We start from the raw sequence: 16,734 nt of genomic DNA on the forward strand, positions 1-16,734 counted from the left end.
AAAAGACTTCTAAAAAGAAGAAAAAAGGCCCTAAAATTAACTGCTCCCTCTGAGAGCTGCCCCTGAATTGCTCACAGGGAAAAATGCTGAAAGCCCTTCTTTCAAGGTGGAACTGCTTTCTCTAACAGTGTTTTTGCAATCCAGTCTTTCTAACTTAAAAGCCAAGAAGTAGTTTGTAATGTTTGATGCAGAACCTCCATGAGTCTCCCTGCTGCTGTGGCCTCTCCATAACACTAAAAGATATTTGATTCAATGACATTGTCATCTATGATTAGAAATTTAATATACCAATGATGTTTAAATTCTTTCATGCAGAACATGCTGCATTATATTGTGACCAGGAGTAAAAAAATTATTGTTAAAAACCCCTTATAGGAAAGAGAGAAGAGAGAGAGCACAAGCACTTTTTCGTTATTGTCATTTTCAGTAAGAATACAGAGGTGAGATTCTGTGGGATTTTTCTGCACAAATGGAAAAAAGAACTTCAAATAATTTAGAGTACATGCACAAATAGGTGCTTATGCTGTGTGACAGCTTTCAACATTTAATAGATTTCAAGAGAAGACATTCTAGGAAACTGTAACTCATGGTAAAGAAGCAAGAGCTCCAAAACGGTGAGAGTTGTATTTCCAGTAGTAGCTCAGCCCAGGTAATAAATGTGATATACATACTTTAATCTGACCTCACGCAGTAACTGCTTTAAAAATTCTCTGTTCAGATATATAATATCTATATATTATATATCTGTATATATCCGTAATAAATAGTAGTATTGCAAAGATTGTTCTAATGCCTCACAACTTTTGTCCGCTTCCCTGTGACTTTGATTAAGATGTAAATTAAATTCCTGAAAAACTCCACATGTTGTTGAAGGGGGTCTGTCCTGTGCTCTAATTTGTTTTTTAAAACAATAAGACATTTCAGTGAATTGCAATTAATAGCAGCTTACCATCCCCTGAATACTTACAGCTGTAGTATCGACGTCCTTGTAAAGCAGAAGATAACTTTCCCTCTTTGTCGCTGTTGGAAAGGAGATGGAGAGAACATCAGGCTCTGTATTCTTCTGCTCCTGACTGTATCTTAATGCTGCCTAATTTCTGTTAACAGATTAAATAAGTGTGCAGCATAATCAATATCAGGCTCCCGGGTGATTGGCTGGAGCCGTGGTAGCGTGAATCGCCGTAGGGCTGTCAGAGCGTAGCAGGGACACGTAATGCAAGTTCTTCCAGATAGCCTCTGAATACAGGGCAAAGTTTTACAATGGCCTTTATGGCTCACTCGGGGAATTATCATGCTCACCTTGAAGGCTGCAGATTATAAAGTGATGAGTAGTTATTTGAGCAAGGTGGTTTTCACTTGCACCTTACAGAAAAGTACTTTGCAAAAATCCTGCTCCTTACAATGCAGATACCTTAAATAAAGTTATTTCTCTCTCGCAGTAAAATTAATCATAAAGATCCTGTGAGAAGAACAGAGACAAGTGCAAGGGCTGTGTTTGTTTGTCTTGTGTTTTTCAAACTGTAGGAGGAAAAAGGATTTGTTGAAAAGGTACTCTGGAAATTTTTCACCTACACTACCTCCTCTTAAAAAATGCTTGTTAATGTTCACTTATATTCTATAGGGAAACACTGTATAGTGAAAAAAACTTGCACTGCTAAAATGTTATATTCTTTTAAAATGTGATTTGAAACTATTATAGAATTTTGAGAATATTGGTAAATAAAAAGTTGACTTCACAGTCCTTCACTCCTTATTTCTTCCTAAATGATTGATAACACAAATCTGACCTTCATTTACTTATCTGAAAACTTTTATCTGTAGCATAATTGTACCTGTTGGTTCTTATGCAACAAAAATGTCCCTAAAAAACACAAAAGTGTAATCTTTAAATTGAATATCAATATACTCAATAAAAGGTTAGCCCATAGTATGTTTTGTGGGAATGGTGTATCTTCAAGAGTACACAACTCTTGTGTGATATTGGCAATACTTACTTTAAATGAAGGCAGGCATTTTATTATGGTTTCCCAAGGGAGAGTAATAGCAAGGGTTTATTTCCTTCTTGTCTCTCCCTTCCCCCACCTCTCATGGAAAGGAAAAAAATGTGTCTATTTCTATATGTTGTCCAAGATAGTTTTAGTCTATAGCTGGATTTATCACTTTTTCTAAATATCTCGAAATACTGGTATTGTGAAATACCGTAGAATACTTTAAAAATGTTTAGGTTGAAAATTAATCACTGGAGTTTGTCTCTCCACTGAAGTGTATTCACAATATGAAAAAGTTATGTGGAAGACAGGCTTAGTTCCTGTTTAAATTTTCTGCTTTACAGGATGTGCTGGTAGCTTTTCTGCACTAATTGTGGGTATGATTCCTGATCAGAGAATTTTCCTGGCTTTCATTGAGGCCAGAGCCATTAGCTGAGCACTGGATTACTTCTTGCATGAATCACTTAACATACATAAATATTTTACATGGCAATAAACATGTTTTAGGGTAAATCATCCTCTTTAATTTATCTACTCTTGTTTTCTGCTGGTGACTTCCATGGGTAAGACTTGGCCAGTGAGAGGAAGGCATTGAAACTGTGGAGACAGCTCTTGAAATCCTCACGTGAAGACATGGTTATTTATAACTGTCCTTAAAAATACACTAATAGTGTAATTAAGAAGAATCCAAGGTAGAAAATTCTGTTGGCAAAGAGTGAAAAATATTGTGTATTGTTTTTTCTAAAATGTTCCTGGGTGCTGCAGTATCATCACTTAAAGTCAAGATGTAAATCCAGCTTTGTCAGTGGAAGATATTGATCCTGCAAAAGACAAATTCAGTGGAATAGTTTAATCCAGGCTGATGCAGATTTCTTTTTTGTTTTTCTTGCAAGCTTCCTGAATTTGAATATTTCAGGTAAAGGAGGCAAGACATAAGGGTTACACATCAGCTATCTGCCAGGAATTGTACCAGGACTGGGGTTGTTTGCTTTTGTCTTGGAGAAATTATACTCTGTCAACTGGAAGTATAGCCAAACAGGCCTCTGTGCAAATATTTCTGGAAAGAAGTGGTACCATTCAGAACTGGAGCTCTTCAGTGTTGTTCTAGCAAGATAAATGTTAGCAGATACATTACAAAGCCATAAATTGTGTCCTACCACCATTTAAGTGGAAGGTGAAGGATGCCTGTACTGTTTTGAAAGGGGCAGAATCGTGGTGGTGCCAGCTGGATGTCCATGTGTGAATGTTGCTTCTTAATGGCCTTTCCCTTCAGAGAACATGCTGGGATGTTCTACAGGAATTTGTTTTGAGAAGTAAACTGATTAATTGATGATTGATGGATTGATACAGAATTGATGTTCTGTCATTGCAAATTGAACAGTTGAGCAAAACTGCATTTTTTTTATTTTCTTGCCATTGCAGCTCATGTCATGAACTGAAGTAATTTGTTCTATAGCCTCTTGGAGAACAAGCTTCTGTGCTTAAAGCCTGTGTGTAAGAGTCCATTAAGTGTTTCAGTGATGTAGCTCAGCTCATTAGCACTGCAGTAGAATACTGTGCTGAAAACCAAAGACAAAACCGAGTGATGACTGAAGAAGATCATTTGCCTTCTGTGTTTTCAAGATAAATATGCCAGTGCCAGATCATCATTTTACTTTTTCCCCCTTTTGCAATACTGCGTCAAGAAATTAGTTAACTGATTAAATCTTCATTTCTCAACTTAAAAACAAATCTCTGGTGGCCCGGGTAACACAGCAGGATTAGTTTTAAGTTGGCAGGTTATGATGATCTGCTGTACTCCTTAAATACAGCAGATGTCTTAAAAATCACCTCTTCAAGTGCTCTGTGAGTCAGCAAGACAAAGTGTGTGGGGTTCCTCTTTGGTTTTTTAATATACCTTAATTTATGTCTAGACTTGGCATTAAGCAATATTAAAAATCAATTCCCCATAGCCTTACCTACTGGGGCCAAGGATTGAATGTGTCATAAATAGTGCATGGAACTGCACACCTTGAGGTTGCCTTATCTGTTCAGATCAGAAAAAAACGCTTAGGTAACTTTTTAATTTTTCTTATTTCCATAATATCTGTTTATTTCAGGACCTTTGTCCTGGCTGGTGCTATATGATATGAGCTCGTAGATTGCCTTCACAGTGTACATTGAATGGTTCATTATCACTTCTCTACTGGGTGCAGAATTTTCAGTTTCTTTCATTATTTGGATTAATATATTTATATTTATTACAATTTTAAAAATATGTTGCTAAAATGGGGGAATTCAGGCAACTGGAAGTCTAATATACTTGAAAAGCTGTCATTTCATCACTCCTTTTCACGAGTTCTCAAGATCTCTATATCCAGTAGGAAAAATAAACCTGTTGTCAAAAAGAGGAGATATTTTGAGGGGAAATAGTTGTGTAGTTTCTTTAAATTCGAGGTAAATAAATAGCAAATAAAATGAATTTTAGAAGTTTTCAAGCTTCTGATATCTTTCCTGAGTGTCCCAATTATGGAGCATTTGCAGATGAAGATATCTGGAATCCATGTGGGTTTTTATATGTTGTACAAATCCTCCCATCTTGGAAGGCAAAAATAGAAAATCTCTAATGCAGGCAGGAAACTCTGAAGTCTTTCTGGATTAGAAGCTGGAAAGTCACACTTTCTAAATGGCTTGGTCTGTGTATCTGCATCTCACTGCTTTGGGTCTGGGAAAGGTGTGATTAATTCCTCCATTCATAAACCCCTTTTTTCTTTCTTCTAACCCAGTGAAACTATCGCAGATGTCATCAAAATAGTGGAGCAGCAAGGGACAGATGCATGGTGGGCCCTCCCTACCGAACAACTCCTGTCCAAAGAGTCTGTAGCAAAGGTAAACTTCTGACTTTAGGTACAGCAGGTGCTCAAGACAGTTGAGTGATGGGAAATAATAGTAAAACTTTGTTTATTCCTATGATCCTCTTCAGTCTTGTACCCTCATGAGAAGATACCTTGTGAAAGGAGTATTTAAAAAGTGAGATCTGAGTGGGGCAGTATACAATTGGATTTGGATCAGAAGGAAAGTGACATCTGAATTAACCAAATTATGCGCTCAAATATGTATTAGGTCTTGGTCATTAAGATGGATTAGAATTTTTATTTAGTTCTTCCTAACTTTTTATTGTTCTTTAACAATTGTGTATCTAAGATAGCACAAAGCTGTAATGTTTCTGTGCCATCTGAGGCTTTCTTTGTAATTTTTCCTTGCCCTACATCGGGTTTCCATCAGTAATTATCTGAAAACTCTCGTCAAAAATTATCTACATTATTTTGTGTTCACTCACAGAGTTGGTAACAGAACCAATACAAAACTGGTCCAGAAACCAAATTTGCTTTATTTCTAGCTTTGAAAAGCATTGGTGGTACAGAGTATTCTATTTGCATTATTTATCTCTCAATAGGCTGGTGTTCATGAAGTTTCAGATTATGTCAAGGGACAAGATATCCTAGACATTTGGTTTGACAGTGGAACTTCCTGGGCTCATGTTTTGGAAGGTAAGGAACTCCTACATGTTGATCCTTCTTTTAAAATACTTTGAGAACAAAATGTAACTGTTGTGTGTAACAGTGTGTCAGCAAAACTGAGGCAGATTATGCCAGCAGCAGGCTGGCTGTGACTTGTAAAGCTGCTTTTGCTTGTGAAGATAGGGATTTAATGTTGGCAGACTCATTTTCAGCATAATTGAAGTTCAGTTTCTAATATTCTGCTCTAATGATTCTGCCATGTGGTGTACTGTGTAACTGCTGATCACATGCTGCTTGTTTTGAGTGGAGAAGTGTCATGGCACAGACAGCCCAGGTGCAGTGCTGCTAGTTGGTAACACTTAAATTGTTTTTAGTTAACAAATTTCAGTTTGTGCTCATCTGTGCTATTTGAAGCAGAGCAAGACTAAGATCAGCTGCTGAGTCTAAGTTTTATAATTTAAAAGTGTAGGTGTGCCTTTTCACTTTTGATTACTTTCAGTAACCAAAGCAGTATATTGTGGCTTTAAATATTTATACTTGCTATATGCTATTTATGGTTCCTACTGCCAGTAGTTGCTACTCAGCAGGTAGCAGATAGATATTTGTATAAAAAGATGTAAAATATACACTGTTTGTCTGGAGGATAGTGCAAAGTCAGGAGCTCTTTCTAAAGGAGGAGTCTGGTCCCATACATCAAGTCTGTTGGACTTTAAACTCTCTGTACACAATTGCATGATAACAATCTTGTTGAATTATAAAACACGTTAGTACCAGAGTTTTATTTCTTAGCAACGCAGTCAGGCAGCAGTACCATCAGCAAACATTAATTTTCTAGAAGACTTTTACATATATTGAGGTTTATGCTCTTTAAAAATATTTCTGGTTTGATTTTGAAAGGTCTAACAAAGTAGTGGTATTTTATGCAGTTACAAACTTGCATTGTTAAAGGGCTGAACACCTCAGCCCTCTAATCCTTTGTAAAGGAGATAACTTTTCTTAAGGAACAGCAGAATCAAGACTCTGGATTTGTTGTTAATTTGTGTTAAGCTCCCATATCGATTCTGTAGTGTCTAATAAATGTTGGGGTTATCACAGTACAGACTTATTCCTTCATGGAAAAAGTTCCTTTTCTGTACCTAGTCCTCCCTTTTCATTAAATTTACTGGAGCTTGGTGTGTGTAAGGCATCTTCTTCTGCTGTGTGACACAACTGGAATGGCCCCACTGCTGTAAAAGCTGGGGATTGGCTCACCAGCAGTGTAACCTCCTAACCCTGTTTATTCTCAGAAATGACACAAAAATTGCATTTCCTTTTTTCTGTATAATTGAGGCTTCCAGCTACTGCCACAAGAGAAGTACAGTCTGTGATTCATATCAAACTGCTGGTTTAATTCACCTTTCATGAAACTTTGCAGGAGAAGTTGTTGAATTAAGAGTTTTGACATCTACTTCCCAAATATGCTCCAGTTTTTAAAGGTTTTGCAGAACTTCTTCCAATATCAATGATAATCAGCAAGGCTTATAGACAGGGTAATGGGGTGGGGTTGTTTTCCAAAGTACTCTTGGAGAAAAAAAGATTAAATTCATGGAGAAATCCAAGATTGCTTGGAGAATGTCATAATGGGAAGAAGAACTAATTTTGTGGTAGGAGATGAGTGATAGCAGGTGTTGTTGCTGCCTTCTAAAGTCAGTGTTGGTGGCAGAGGTTCTCAGAAGAAAGCATGATTTACTTTCAGGGCAACTGCAGGATATAAAAGATGGCTAAAACTGAGACTAATGTTTGTTTCACTCAACCCTGAACTCAAGTTATTGAAAATTCTAAATCAATAATCTGTTAGTAACTAGCAGGAATAACAGATATTACGGCTTTCCCTGTCAGTTCCAGTCTTGTGAAAGTAATTCCTTCTCTCCATGAAGAGGCTTCTGTGACTCAGGGAACTTGGGCCTGAGTTTTCAGTGCACTTGAGCCAGCTGCATCTGAGTTTACTAAAGGAGATGCAGCTGTTACAAAATTAATCCCTTTAGCTGATGGCCACACAGATTGCTGTTGAGAAGGGGGTAAAGAGGGCCAAGAAGAGAGATTCTGCTGAAAGAGGTTAAGGGAATTGCTCATTGACAGCCAAGCCCAGTGTGTAAATCATAGGTTGCATTACCTTTTGCCCTTGCATAGTCCTATTTCTAATGCTTGCCCTGCTGCATCTCATTCCAGGGACTGGGCCTCTTTCTGATGGACATGGCTTAAAGTTACTCTTGTTCCATTAAATTATGGTTGGCTCCCTTTTTCCAGCCTGGGTGTGCCTAAGGTACCACTTGTAGCTAAATGACAGATTAACCAAACCATTCTACATCAGCAGTGTGGCAGGTAGGAAGGTGCAACCCACACACTAAAATCAGAGATTTGGCTACTAGATTTGTAGTCACAAACCCAAAATTCTACAGCTACAAGTAGACTGTGTGAAATAAACTGGCACCCTGGCACTGGCATCACTGAGAGCAGATCCACGAGTGCAACGTTCTCTGAAATCCCGCTGCCCCTGAAGTTTCCTGGGGATGCTGTTTGCTTTGTTAATGCTCTGTTTGCCTAACCCTGTTTTCACTCAACAGTTTATTGTTGTGCCCTCTAATCCTGTTTGTTTCTTGCTACACATGCCTTACATATTTTTTTTTTTGGAAGAGCTGTTCTACGCAATGTTAAAATTTAAGTCCAAATGCTTCATACATGGATAACTGCATTTTCACAAAATGCTGTGAGGTAGAAGAGTGTTAATCCACTGCTTTCAAAAAGAAAGTGGGGTAAAAGCAACATTTTGTTCAAAAGCATGTGCTAATTTTAAATACTTAATGCTGTAGTGCCTAGCACTTTTTCTGTTGTTCTTTTGCTTTGAAGTTCAACCTTTTGACAGAGCTCATTTCAGTAGCTCCTTCTGGAGCATCCATTTAAGAGAACTCTTTAATGTCTTAAAATTCTCCTACGTTTTCCTCATGGGCAGAGTGCCATATTCGCTACAACCTTGAGATGATTATTTTTTAATATTTCATATAAAAATGCACACTGGGCTTTATTATGATGTGATTTGCCACTGGTAAAAGTCACACAGCTTTATACCCACAGTTTTGTGGGTATTGCAATGATGGTAGTTTTCAACATCATGACTTTTTTTCCCTATCTTATTGGCTAATGTTTAACTGAATGAATGTGATTATTTTACAGCTTGACTATCTAAGTGTTTAAACTTTTGTGCTGACTGAGAGGTTTGAATTTATCTTAGCTGGTTCATTCCTGGCATAAAAATACAATACGTTTAATCTAAAAGTCAAAGTCTGTAAGATCAAAGATATGGAATCTTGAAATCCAAACCAGAAGGATCATAAATTATAATTCTCTTTAATGACCTATGTACTATACCTCAGTTAAAATAAACAACAGAAAAGTCTCTTTGGGATTGTTGGACATACTTCTCAATTGACAAAAAAAAAAAGCACTGTTGTAATTAATTTATATATATATATATATATATATAATAATCACAACTTTAACAAAACTGAGGAAGGTGAGCTACTTATAAGGCAGGTTTTGCATATGCAAACCTCATGTTTGTATTTTACAGATAAAATGTTCAGGCCTCTGTTAACTTTGCAAGCACCACTAGCCAACTTGCCAGATGTACTAGTTCCTGTCAGAAAAGCCCAATCCAGTTTGCTCTTTTTAATCAGTTGTTTGTTGAAATTCTTCTCTAACTGCTGGCATTTCCATGAAAAGTTTCTCTAAAACCAGTGGCTAGTAAACTAGTTGTAAGTAACAAATGTGTTGTTACATATTTTCTAATGTTACTGTCTTCCTTACCACAAATATTCTTTTTTTATCTTGTCCTCACAAGTATTTTTGCAGTCTCTTAATACAAAAGCTGCTCCTTACTGTACTTCTAAACTCCAGCCTCTTGGTAGGTTTCCTTGAATGAATAAGCAAATGTGTAAAAACCATGATATCCACCCACACATTTTTCCTGTGCTACCTGGATCTGTGTGGCCTTGACCTTTGTAATGTTGAACTTCCCTTTATTGCAGGATGGATCTAAATATCGAAACTCCCATTAAGTTAGACAAATAAATCAAGTGTGTCAGTGCCAGAAAGGAGCATTGTCTCAGGGGTCCTAGGAAGAGTTAAAAAGGAGATAGTGAATAAAACTTGAGTAGAGGAACTTCTGTCCAAATACTGAGAAAGCAACACTATCAACTTGTAGAAACAAAACTGGATTCCTGACAAATATGTGTATGGCTTTGCACCTTTGTCAGCTTTAACTTGCATGTTTTGCTGTGTTCCACATTATTCTGTTCTCACTCTGGTGACCTGTCTGGGATTGCTTAGGACAAGGAAGAACTTCTTGAGTCAACAAGAAGTTGTACCTTTTTGTACAGTGACTGAATTCCACCAGTAAAGCCATTTAAACTGTGCTGTCCTCTCTCAACCTTGTGGAATAGCTGGCTTTGCTCTTCTGATTTTAATGTGTAGCTAATACCCTGCCTGCCTTGTAGCCCAATTTTCCTCTAAATTGAGCTACACTTGCACTTCCCTACCATTCCTCTTTTTTTCCTGTGTGTGTATTTACAGGGAATAATATTTCTACTCAGCCTTCACAAGAATAAACTAAACAAACCAGGCTTTTCCAGATGCCTCTATCCCCAACAAGCGTTCTTGTTTCCCATGTTATCCTCTTTCCTGAAGTTTTTAATCTTCCTGGAACACCAGTGACCAAAGATGTAATTTTTGTCACAGATGAGCACTGCTCACTGCCAAAGCTTCCTGCTCTCCTCTGTAAATGCCTTTCATGAGCTGGTTAAGCACCTTACCTCTGTAAGGTGCCTTGTGCCCTGAGTAATTCCAAATGGGAAGGCTCCAGATGGTGGCATAGATTTCATTAATTCCAAAGTATATGAACTTTTCTTGGGTTTTCCAGTTTGTTCAGGAGTACTTGGAAAGTATTCTGAGAACTCTTGTGAAGCAATCTGAGAGTGACAGCTTCTTTTCGTAATTTATTATTTAATTTGGGAGAGAGCAAGCTTATTTGTTAAATTCTGGAGTGTAGCAAGTTTTGGATTATTTTAAAAATTGTGATACTAATGAATCCCTTGTATCATGGTTAAGTATACACCATTTTGAGAATGAATGAATGAATGAATGAATGAATGAATGAATGAATGAATGAATGAAAGAAAACTTACCTACTGGGTTTAAAAAGCAGAATTAATGTTACTAATCACATTCAGAGACTTTGTGTGTTAATTGCTTTAAGATACAAGGTCTGATATTTCAAATAAAATGTTCTGGTTTTAAAGGTGCAGAGCAAAGAGCAGATATATACCTTGAAGGAAAAGACCAGCTGGGAGGTTGGTTTCAGTCCTCTCTCTTAACCAGTGTGGCAGCAAGGAAAAAGGCACCATACAAGTAAGTGTGTGGATTGCAAACACATTTCTAGTCCATTTATTGAATGCTGGGCTTTTGGAAGTATGCATAAAATAGTGTATAAACAAGAGAAATCAAACCAGTACCAAGTATCTGAGATATGTTCTTATATTTACATTATAAAGTTTTTCTCATATTAGATTCTAATTAATTTACTGTTTAACATTTTTTCTGTCATAATTCTCTTAATGTTTTCATTCTTAGTCATTTAGGAATTGCATTATCAGATACAAGTCTGGCTTTTTGCTATCTTTCCCACTCCCATAATTAAAGAAATTCTTTGGGAAGTGCAGTGGGCAAATCTCCCAAGATCACTTACTCGTGAATTCAACATTAGGCTGTAGGGAATTTGGAATAGCTGTGTGCTTGTGTTCTGCTGGAGCTGTGGCACACCATTTATCTCCTGGAAGATGGAGAGCATAGGGAAGGGGAATGTCACTCAGCTGCAAAGAGGCTGTGCAATTTTGGGAAATGTATCAGCTTAAAAAGTAAATAACACTTTAGTCTTTAATTAATCTGAAATACACGGGGATATCTAAACAATCTGTTGCTTGCACAACAAAATTAAATGAGGAAAATAAAGTTGTTTGCTCTCCTTGGATGGCAGTACAGGGCATATTCATGGTCGGTTGAACTCGGGGGATGAAGCCTCAGGCTCACCAAAACAGAGGGCTTCTGTATGCTTTGACTTAAGAATATCCTATTCTTAGCATGGATTTTTCCCTGAGATTTTGTTTTCACTAAAATCTTTCCTGCAGGACTCTGGTGGTTCATGGCTTTACTCTTGGCGAGAAAGGGGAGAAGATGTCCAAATCTATTGGCAACGTGGTTGACCCTGAAGTCGTCATCAATGGAGGCGAAGTAGGTCAAGCTCCTGAGTTTCTCAGAGCTGCCACTTAGAACCTTTCACTGCCAGATTCTGCAGCTGTCTTGTGGCAGAACTCTGTCAGGCTCTTGGCTGTACTGACGTTCCATTTGGCTGGACTGAAAACCTTGAGTTGTGTTGCTTCTGCTGTAGTGCAAGGAAAGCCCTCACCTTTCTTCTCTGCTAAGAGAAAAGAAAATTATGCAGAGGGTGTAGAATGGTTCTTTTTTACCAGTGTTGATGGAGTAATGGAGAAGAGGAATAATAATAATAAAAAAAAAATTAAAATCATGAACCTCTGCTGTCAAACTGACTGAAGCCTACCATGTGTGGCTGGGAGTGGAGCAGTCAGATGTAGCAATTGCACCTCAGCAATCTCTGCTCTCAGGCTGTTATTGACTCTGGAAACTTCACTCCATGGTCAGGGAGGTTACACTGCTGGTGCTTCTCTGAATTTCCTTTCCCCCTCAAGTCCTGCTGTTGCTCTTTCTGAGGCTGCTGAGATGATTTTGCAACTCACTAGACAAAAGAATCAGTTCTTGAATGATTTTCTTACCTGATTAATTACACCACAAAATTGTTTCTCTTCTTTCAAAAGGAGAAAAGCTGTTTTCAGAGTTGAAAACAGTTTGAAGGGGAAGAAAAACCTATGTAGTTTTAGATATTAACATTGCTATTTTGATGATAAGCATTCAAAGGATTTCAGACTGCAGATGAGCTTCTCTCAGCTTACCTGGGTTTTAGCACTGCCTGTACACAGAGTGCTGCAGGTGTGGGTTGTAGCCCTGCTAAAAGAGGGGGAAGCCTCCAACCACAGTGGCCTCTGGGCACATGGGACAGAGTTTTAGGTAGTCCTGCGAGGAGCAGGGAGTTGGACTGCATGATCCCTATGAATCCCTTCCAGCTGGAGATACCCTGCATCTCTGTGCTTTTCTGTCTGTCCTCAGGATCACACCAAGGATCCTCCATATGGTGCTGATGTTCTCCGCTGGTGGGTGGCAGAATCCAATGTTTTCACGGAGGTGTTGATTGGGCCTGTGGTGCTCAGCGCTGCCAGAGATGACATCAACAAGGTAAGAGCCACCAGTGCCAACACTGTTCATCCCAACAACGGGTCCTCTGTGTACTGCCTGCAAACCTTTCCAGTCTTTAGACTAAAGAGAGCTTTTCCAAGCCTATTTAGGGATGTACTACTGCTTTTTACATCTGTGGGCTAAAAAATGTGCTGAGAAAAAGACTAATTTTGTAGATTTGTGTTTTGGTAACAGCCAGTCTTTCTTTTTCTGTAGGTCTTTTTGCCATGTGCTCTTCATGATGCCTTTGTAAAAATTCAAACAGTCATTTTGAAAAGTAGTCAGTTTTAGTTAATGATGGCAATATGAGCATTTTGTGTTTCATCTAAAGCATAGGCTAATAATGTTTAATTGCTCTGGGTTGTCCTAGCTCCGGAACACGTTACGTTTCATGCTGGGAAACTTGGAGGGCTTCAATCCAGAGACAGATTCCATCCCCCCTGCAGAGATGTACATCGTGGATCAATACATGCTGCATTTACTGCACGAATACGGCAGCAAGGTAAGGGGGAATTGTGTTTAGATAAACGTGTGTGTAATGTTTTCCTTTGGTTATATTTTCGTCAGGTGTGTGAGTAAAGTGTGTGTGTGTGTCAAGCAGGCACATTACAACCACAAAGGATCCTTCAATGCAGTGTGCACTCCCTTAAGCCCATCTCAATTTTTGAGGAAGACTTTAACATTCTTAACTTGGTTTGGATATCAACCAGATTTTCCCACTAACTGCCCAAGGTCTCAAATTAGAAGTCGTTAAAGATAGATATTAAAAGAAACAAACCCAAAAACTAGAGCTTTGGAAATTTTCTATTGTACAGAACTTTGTAATTTCTGTCACTCAGACCCATTCTGCTGAAACCATGGGCATAGTTTCTGGGCTTTCCCCTTTTCTTTCCACTCAAACTTGAATGGAAACTATTTCTGTGGCCTAACTATTAACTGACTTAATTTTTTTTCCCCTCCAACAAACTTTCAAAGTTTCTGCCAGACTTTGTGCCACTGATTCCATTTTCTTTAAGTTTAGTTTATCAGGGGCTGTCATTGTATGCTGTGTGATGCAAACCAATGCACTGTTCTTACCTCCCTTTCCCAGGTTACAGAAGCTTACAAACAATATGATTATAGCAAAGTTGTTCGACTGCTGCAAGCATTCTGTTCCAGAAATTTGTCTAACTTCTATTTCAGCGTGATCAAGGACAGGTGAGTTCCTTCCTACTGCCTTTAAAAGGGAAGAAAGAAAGGAATGGGTGTGAAATGGAGGTAATAAGGTTCCAGGTGAATGCAGAGTGAACACAGGTGTTTCAGAGACCTGTCAGTGCATTCAGCTGTGTGGTTGTCATTGTTGTGCTCTCTTCTGTCCACTGGTGGTACTCAACACTAAAAGGTCATCAAACAAGCACATTTAAAACCAAATAAATATTTAAAGACAGAGTCTTGGATCTATATTTCTATCTAGAAAGGGTGTGCATCTGAATTTGGGAGAGGAGGAAGGGCTTTGAGCAGTTAGCTGTGAAACTAAGTGTATTTATTTATTTTTTTTAGATCAGTAAAAGAATCCCAAGGGTGACAGATACCTGTGTAAATGTACAAGGGCTGTTTCATGGGGCGGGAGGGGTGGGGGTTATACTGATCTTTAGTTGCCAAAACATGAGTAAAGGAGGAGTGGGGCAAGAGAAAGAAGCCCTAATGCTAAGGTTTACAGATAACCAGAACAAAGAGCTGCAGGCTCAGCTCCCTGAGCACAGATTCTCTCTCCCCAAATTAATATGTAGAGAATCTCCCCTCCTGTGACAAACTCCTTTCCTGTGGCTGCAGATGGAGATGGTCCTGCCCGTAGGCCACTGTCCTTGCCTAGGGAAGGGCACTCCAGAAAAGCTTTCCTGAGAAAGGCTGGCTGGGTCAGACTTCTGTACATCCAGTAGCAGTCCCAAAAGTGTGGCTGTTGAGCAGAAACTTGGAACATAGGAATACTTTCCAGCTTTCCCTGCTGTCTTGCAGGCTCTACTGCGAAGAAGCAAAGGATCCTAAGCGTCGTTCGTGTCAAACCGTGTTGGCAGAAGCTCTGGACGTTGTTGTCCGCTCCTTTGCACCCATCCTGCCCCACTTGGCAGAGGAGGTTTTCCAGTACATCCCTTACAAGAAAGGTAAAGCACATCCCACTGCTAAGCAATTCCTTTAGTGCACTGTTGAATTGCACAATTACAGGGAATGCAATTACAGAAATATGCCACTCTTTTTTATGCATTTCATAAACACTCAAATAGACTAAAATAAGAATTGCTTTGTTTTGCTTTCAAGATGCAGAGGGTGTGTTTCGTACTGGCTGGATTAATGCAAGCTCAGCATGGAAGAAGCCTGGCATTGAGGAAGCAATAGAAGGTGCATGTGCAATGAGAGATTCCTTCCTTGGGTCCATCTCTGGCAAGAACGCTTTGGAATATGAAGTCATCATTGTAATTGAGCCTGGATTGCTGTTTGAATTAATGGAGGTAAAAAATACCACTAAGAGTAGTGTTGTCTGTGTGAAAACTTTCTTCTGCTTTGTACTTATCAGAGCATCACAGAACAGGGTGGGAGGCACTGCTGGAGCCTGTACAGCACAGCCCTGTGCTCAGGCAGGGCTGGCTAAAACAGGTTGTCCAGGCCTCTGTCCAGTTTTGGATACTTCTGAGGATGGAGACCCTACCAGCTCTCTGGGCTACTTGTGCCAGTGTTTGACCACCTTGAAAATAAAAAATCAGCTTTGTGTTTTCTTGGAGAAGGATCACCATCACCCTGCTGGCAATGCTCAAATACAGCATCATACGGTGGGATACTGCTGGCCTTGTCCCTTGGGAGAGCAGAACACTGGCTCATGGGCAGCTGCTTGGCCATCAGGCACCTTTCTCTTAGACACTGCAGCTCAAGTCTGTCCTCCTGCTCCTGGCAGGAGTAAATCAGACTCTTGGCTCAAACCATCCACTCTGATTAGGAATCACAGTTCATTATTTCATAGAATGGACAGTTCTGAGAAACAAAACCAAGTTCTGAGTCTGAAAGTTCTCTGTCCCCCAGGCACTGCAGGCTGAAGAAACTTCCAGTGTTTCCCAGCTGAATGAGATAATGATGGCTTCCCAGACAACCCTGCTGAGTGAGCTCCCCAAAGAAACACCTTCAGATGCAAACATCACCAAAGGGACCTTTCTGATTAACTTGGAAGGTAAGATAACCATTGCAGACTTACATTGTAGGCTCCTGCACTACAACACAGGGTTGTTCATGGCTTGAGTCTTACCTACAGCTCCAGCCTCTCTCTCAGCAATGACACTTTCTTTGACAGGTGGTGACATCTGTGAACAATGTTCATACAAAGTTATAGCCAGACCCATTGCCAAAGCAAAATGCCCTCGCTGCAGGCGATACACAGCCGAGTCCTCAAGCACTCCCTGCCCACGGTGCCTCCAGGTCCTTGCTGCTGGAAAGGGGAGCACGTGAAGAAAAAATGCCTATGCAAAAGCTGCTCCAAAGTGGCTGAAGCAGCAGGTCTGCATACTGGAACCTGGAGAAGCAGATGCTTATGCCTCAACCTGAGCAGGAGTATCATATATTTTGGGGAACCTTAGGTGTATGTATATATATACATATATATATATATATATACACTACTTGTGTATATCACTTTTCAGCTTAATAAAAAGGGTGGTTAAAAATAATTGACTGGTTTACTTGTTCTTAGCAACCTGTGTTTGTGGAAGTTCACTTCCATATAAGAGAAAATCCCCAGTGAAACAGCTCTTGTTTAGTTTTTATACTGGCAGCTGCTAGTTCAGCATAACCCCAGAGAACCAATCCTCTCTACAAAACAGAAGAGA

General features: G+C 39.2%; 1 protein-coding gene across 1 annotated transcript in view; it reads left to right on the plus strand.

Annotated features, from left to right (window-relative positions):
• IARS2 (isoleucyl-tRNA synthetase 2, mitochondrial) overlaps positions 1 to 16,575 on the plus strand; it is a 26,494-nt gene extending 9,919 nt beyond the window's left edge. Inside the window, exons 13-23 of the mRNA XM_086878773.1 lie at positions 4,754 to 4,856; positions 5,425 to 5,518; positions 10,822 to 10,930; positions 11,707 to 11,809; positions 12,761 to 12,886; positions 13,257 to 13,388; positions 13,977 to 14,083; positions 14,882 to 15,027; positions 15,182 to 15,372; positions 15,938 to 16,082; positions 16,203 to 16,575. Coding sequence (XP_086734899.1) covers positions 4,754 to 4,856; positions 5,425 to 5,518; positions 10,822 to 10,930; positions 11,707 to 11,809; positions 12,761 to 12,886; positions 13,257 to 13,388; positions 13,977 to 14,083; positions 14,882 to 15,027; positions 15,182 to 15,372; positions 15,938 to 16,082; positions 16,203 to 16,357 — 1,411 coding nt within the window. The 3' untranslated portion in view covers positions 16,358 to 16,575. The remainder of the gene's footprint in view (positions 1 to 4,753; positions 4,857 to 5,424; positions 5,519 to 10,821; positions 10,931 to 11,706; positions 11,810 to 12,760; positions 12,887 to 13,256; positions 13,389 to 13,976; positions 14,084 to 14,881; positions 15,028 to 15,181; positions 15,373 to 15,937; positions 16,083 to 16,202) is intronic.
• Positions 16,576 to 16,734: the final 159 nt, after the last annotated feature.

The sequence above is a fragment of the Cyanistes caeruleus genome, chromosome 2 (genome assembly GCF_971803275.1).
Source record: "Cyanistes caeruleus chromosome 2, bCyaCae1.hap1.1, whole genome shotgun sequence".
Taxonomy (NCBI): Eukaryota; Metazoa; Chordata; class Aves; order Passeriformes; family Paridae; genus Cyanistes; species Cyanistes caeruleus.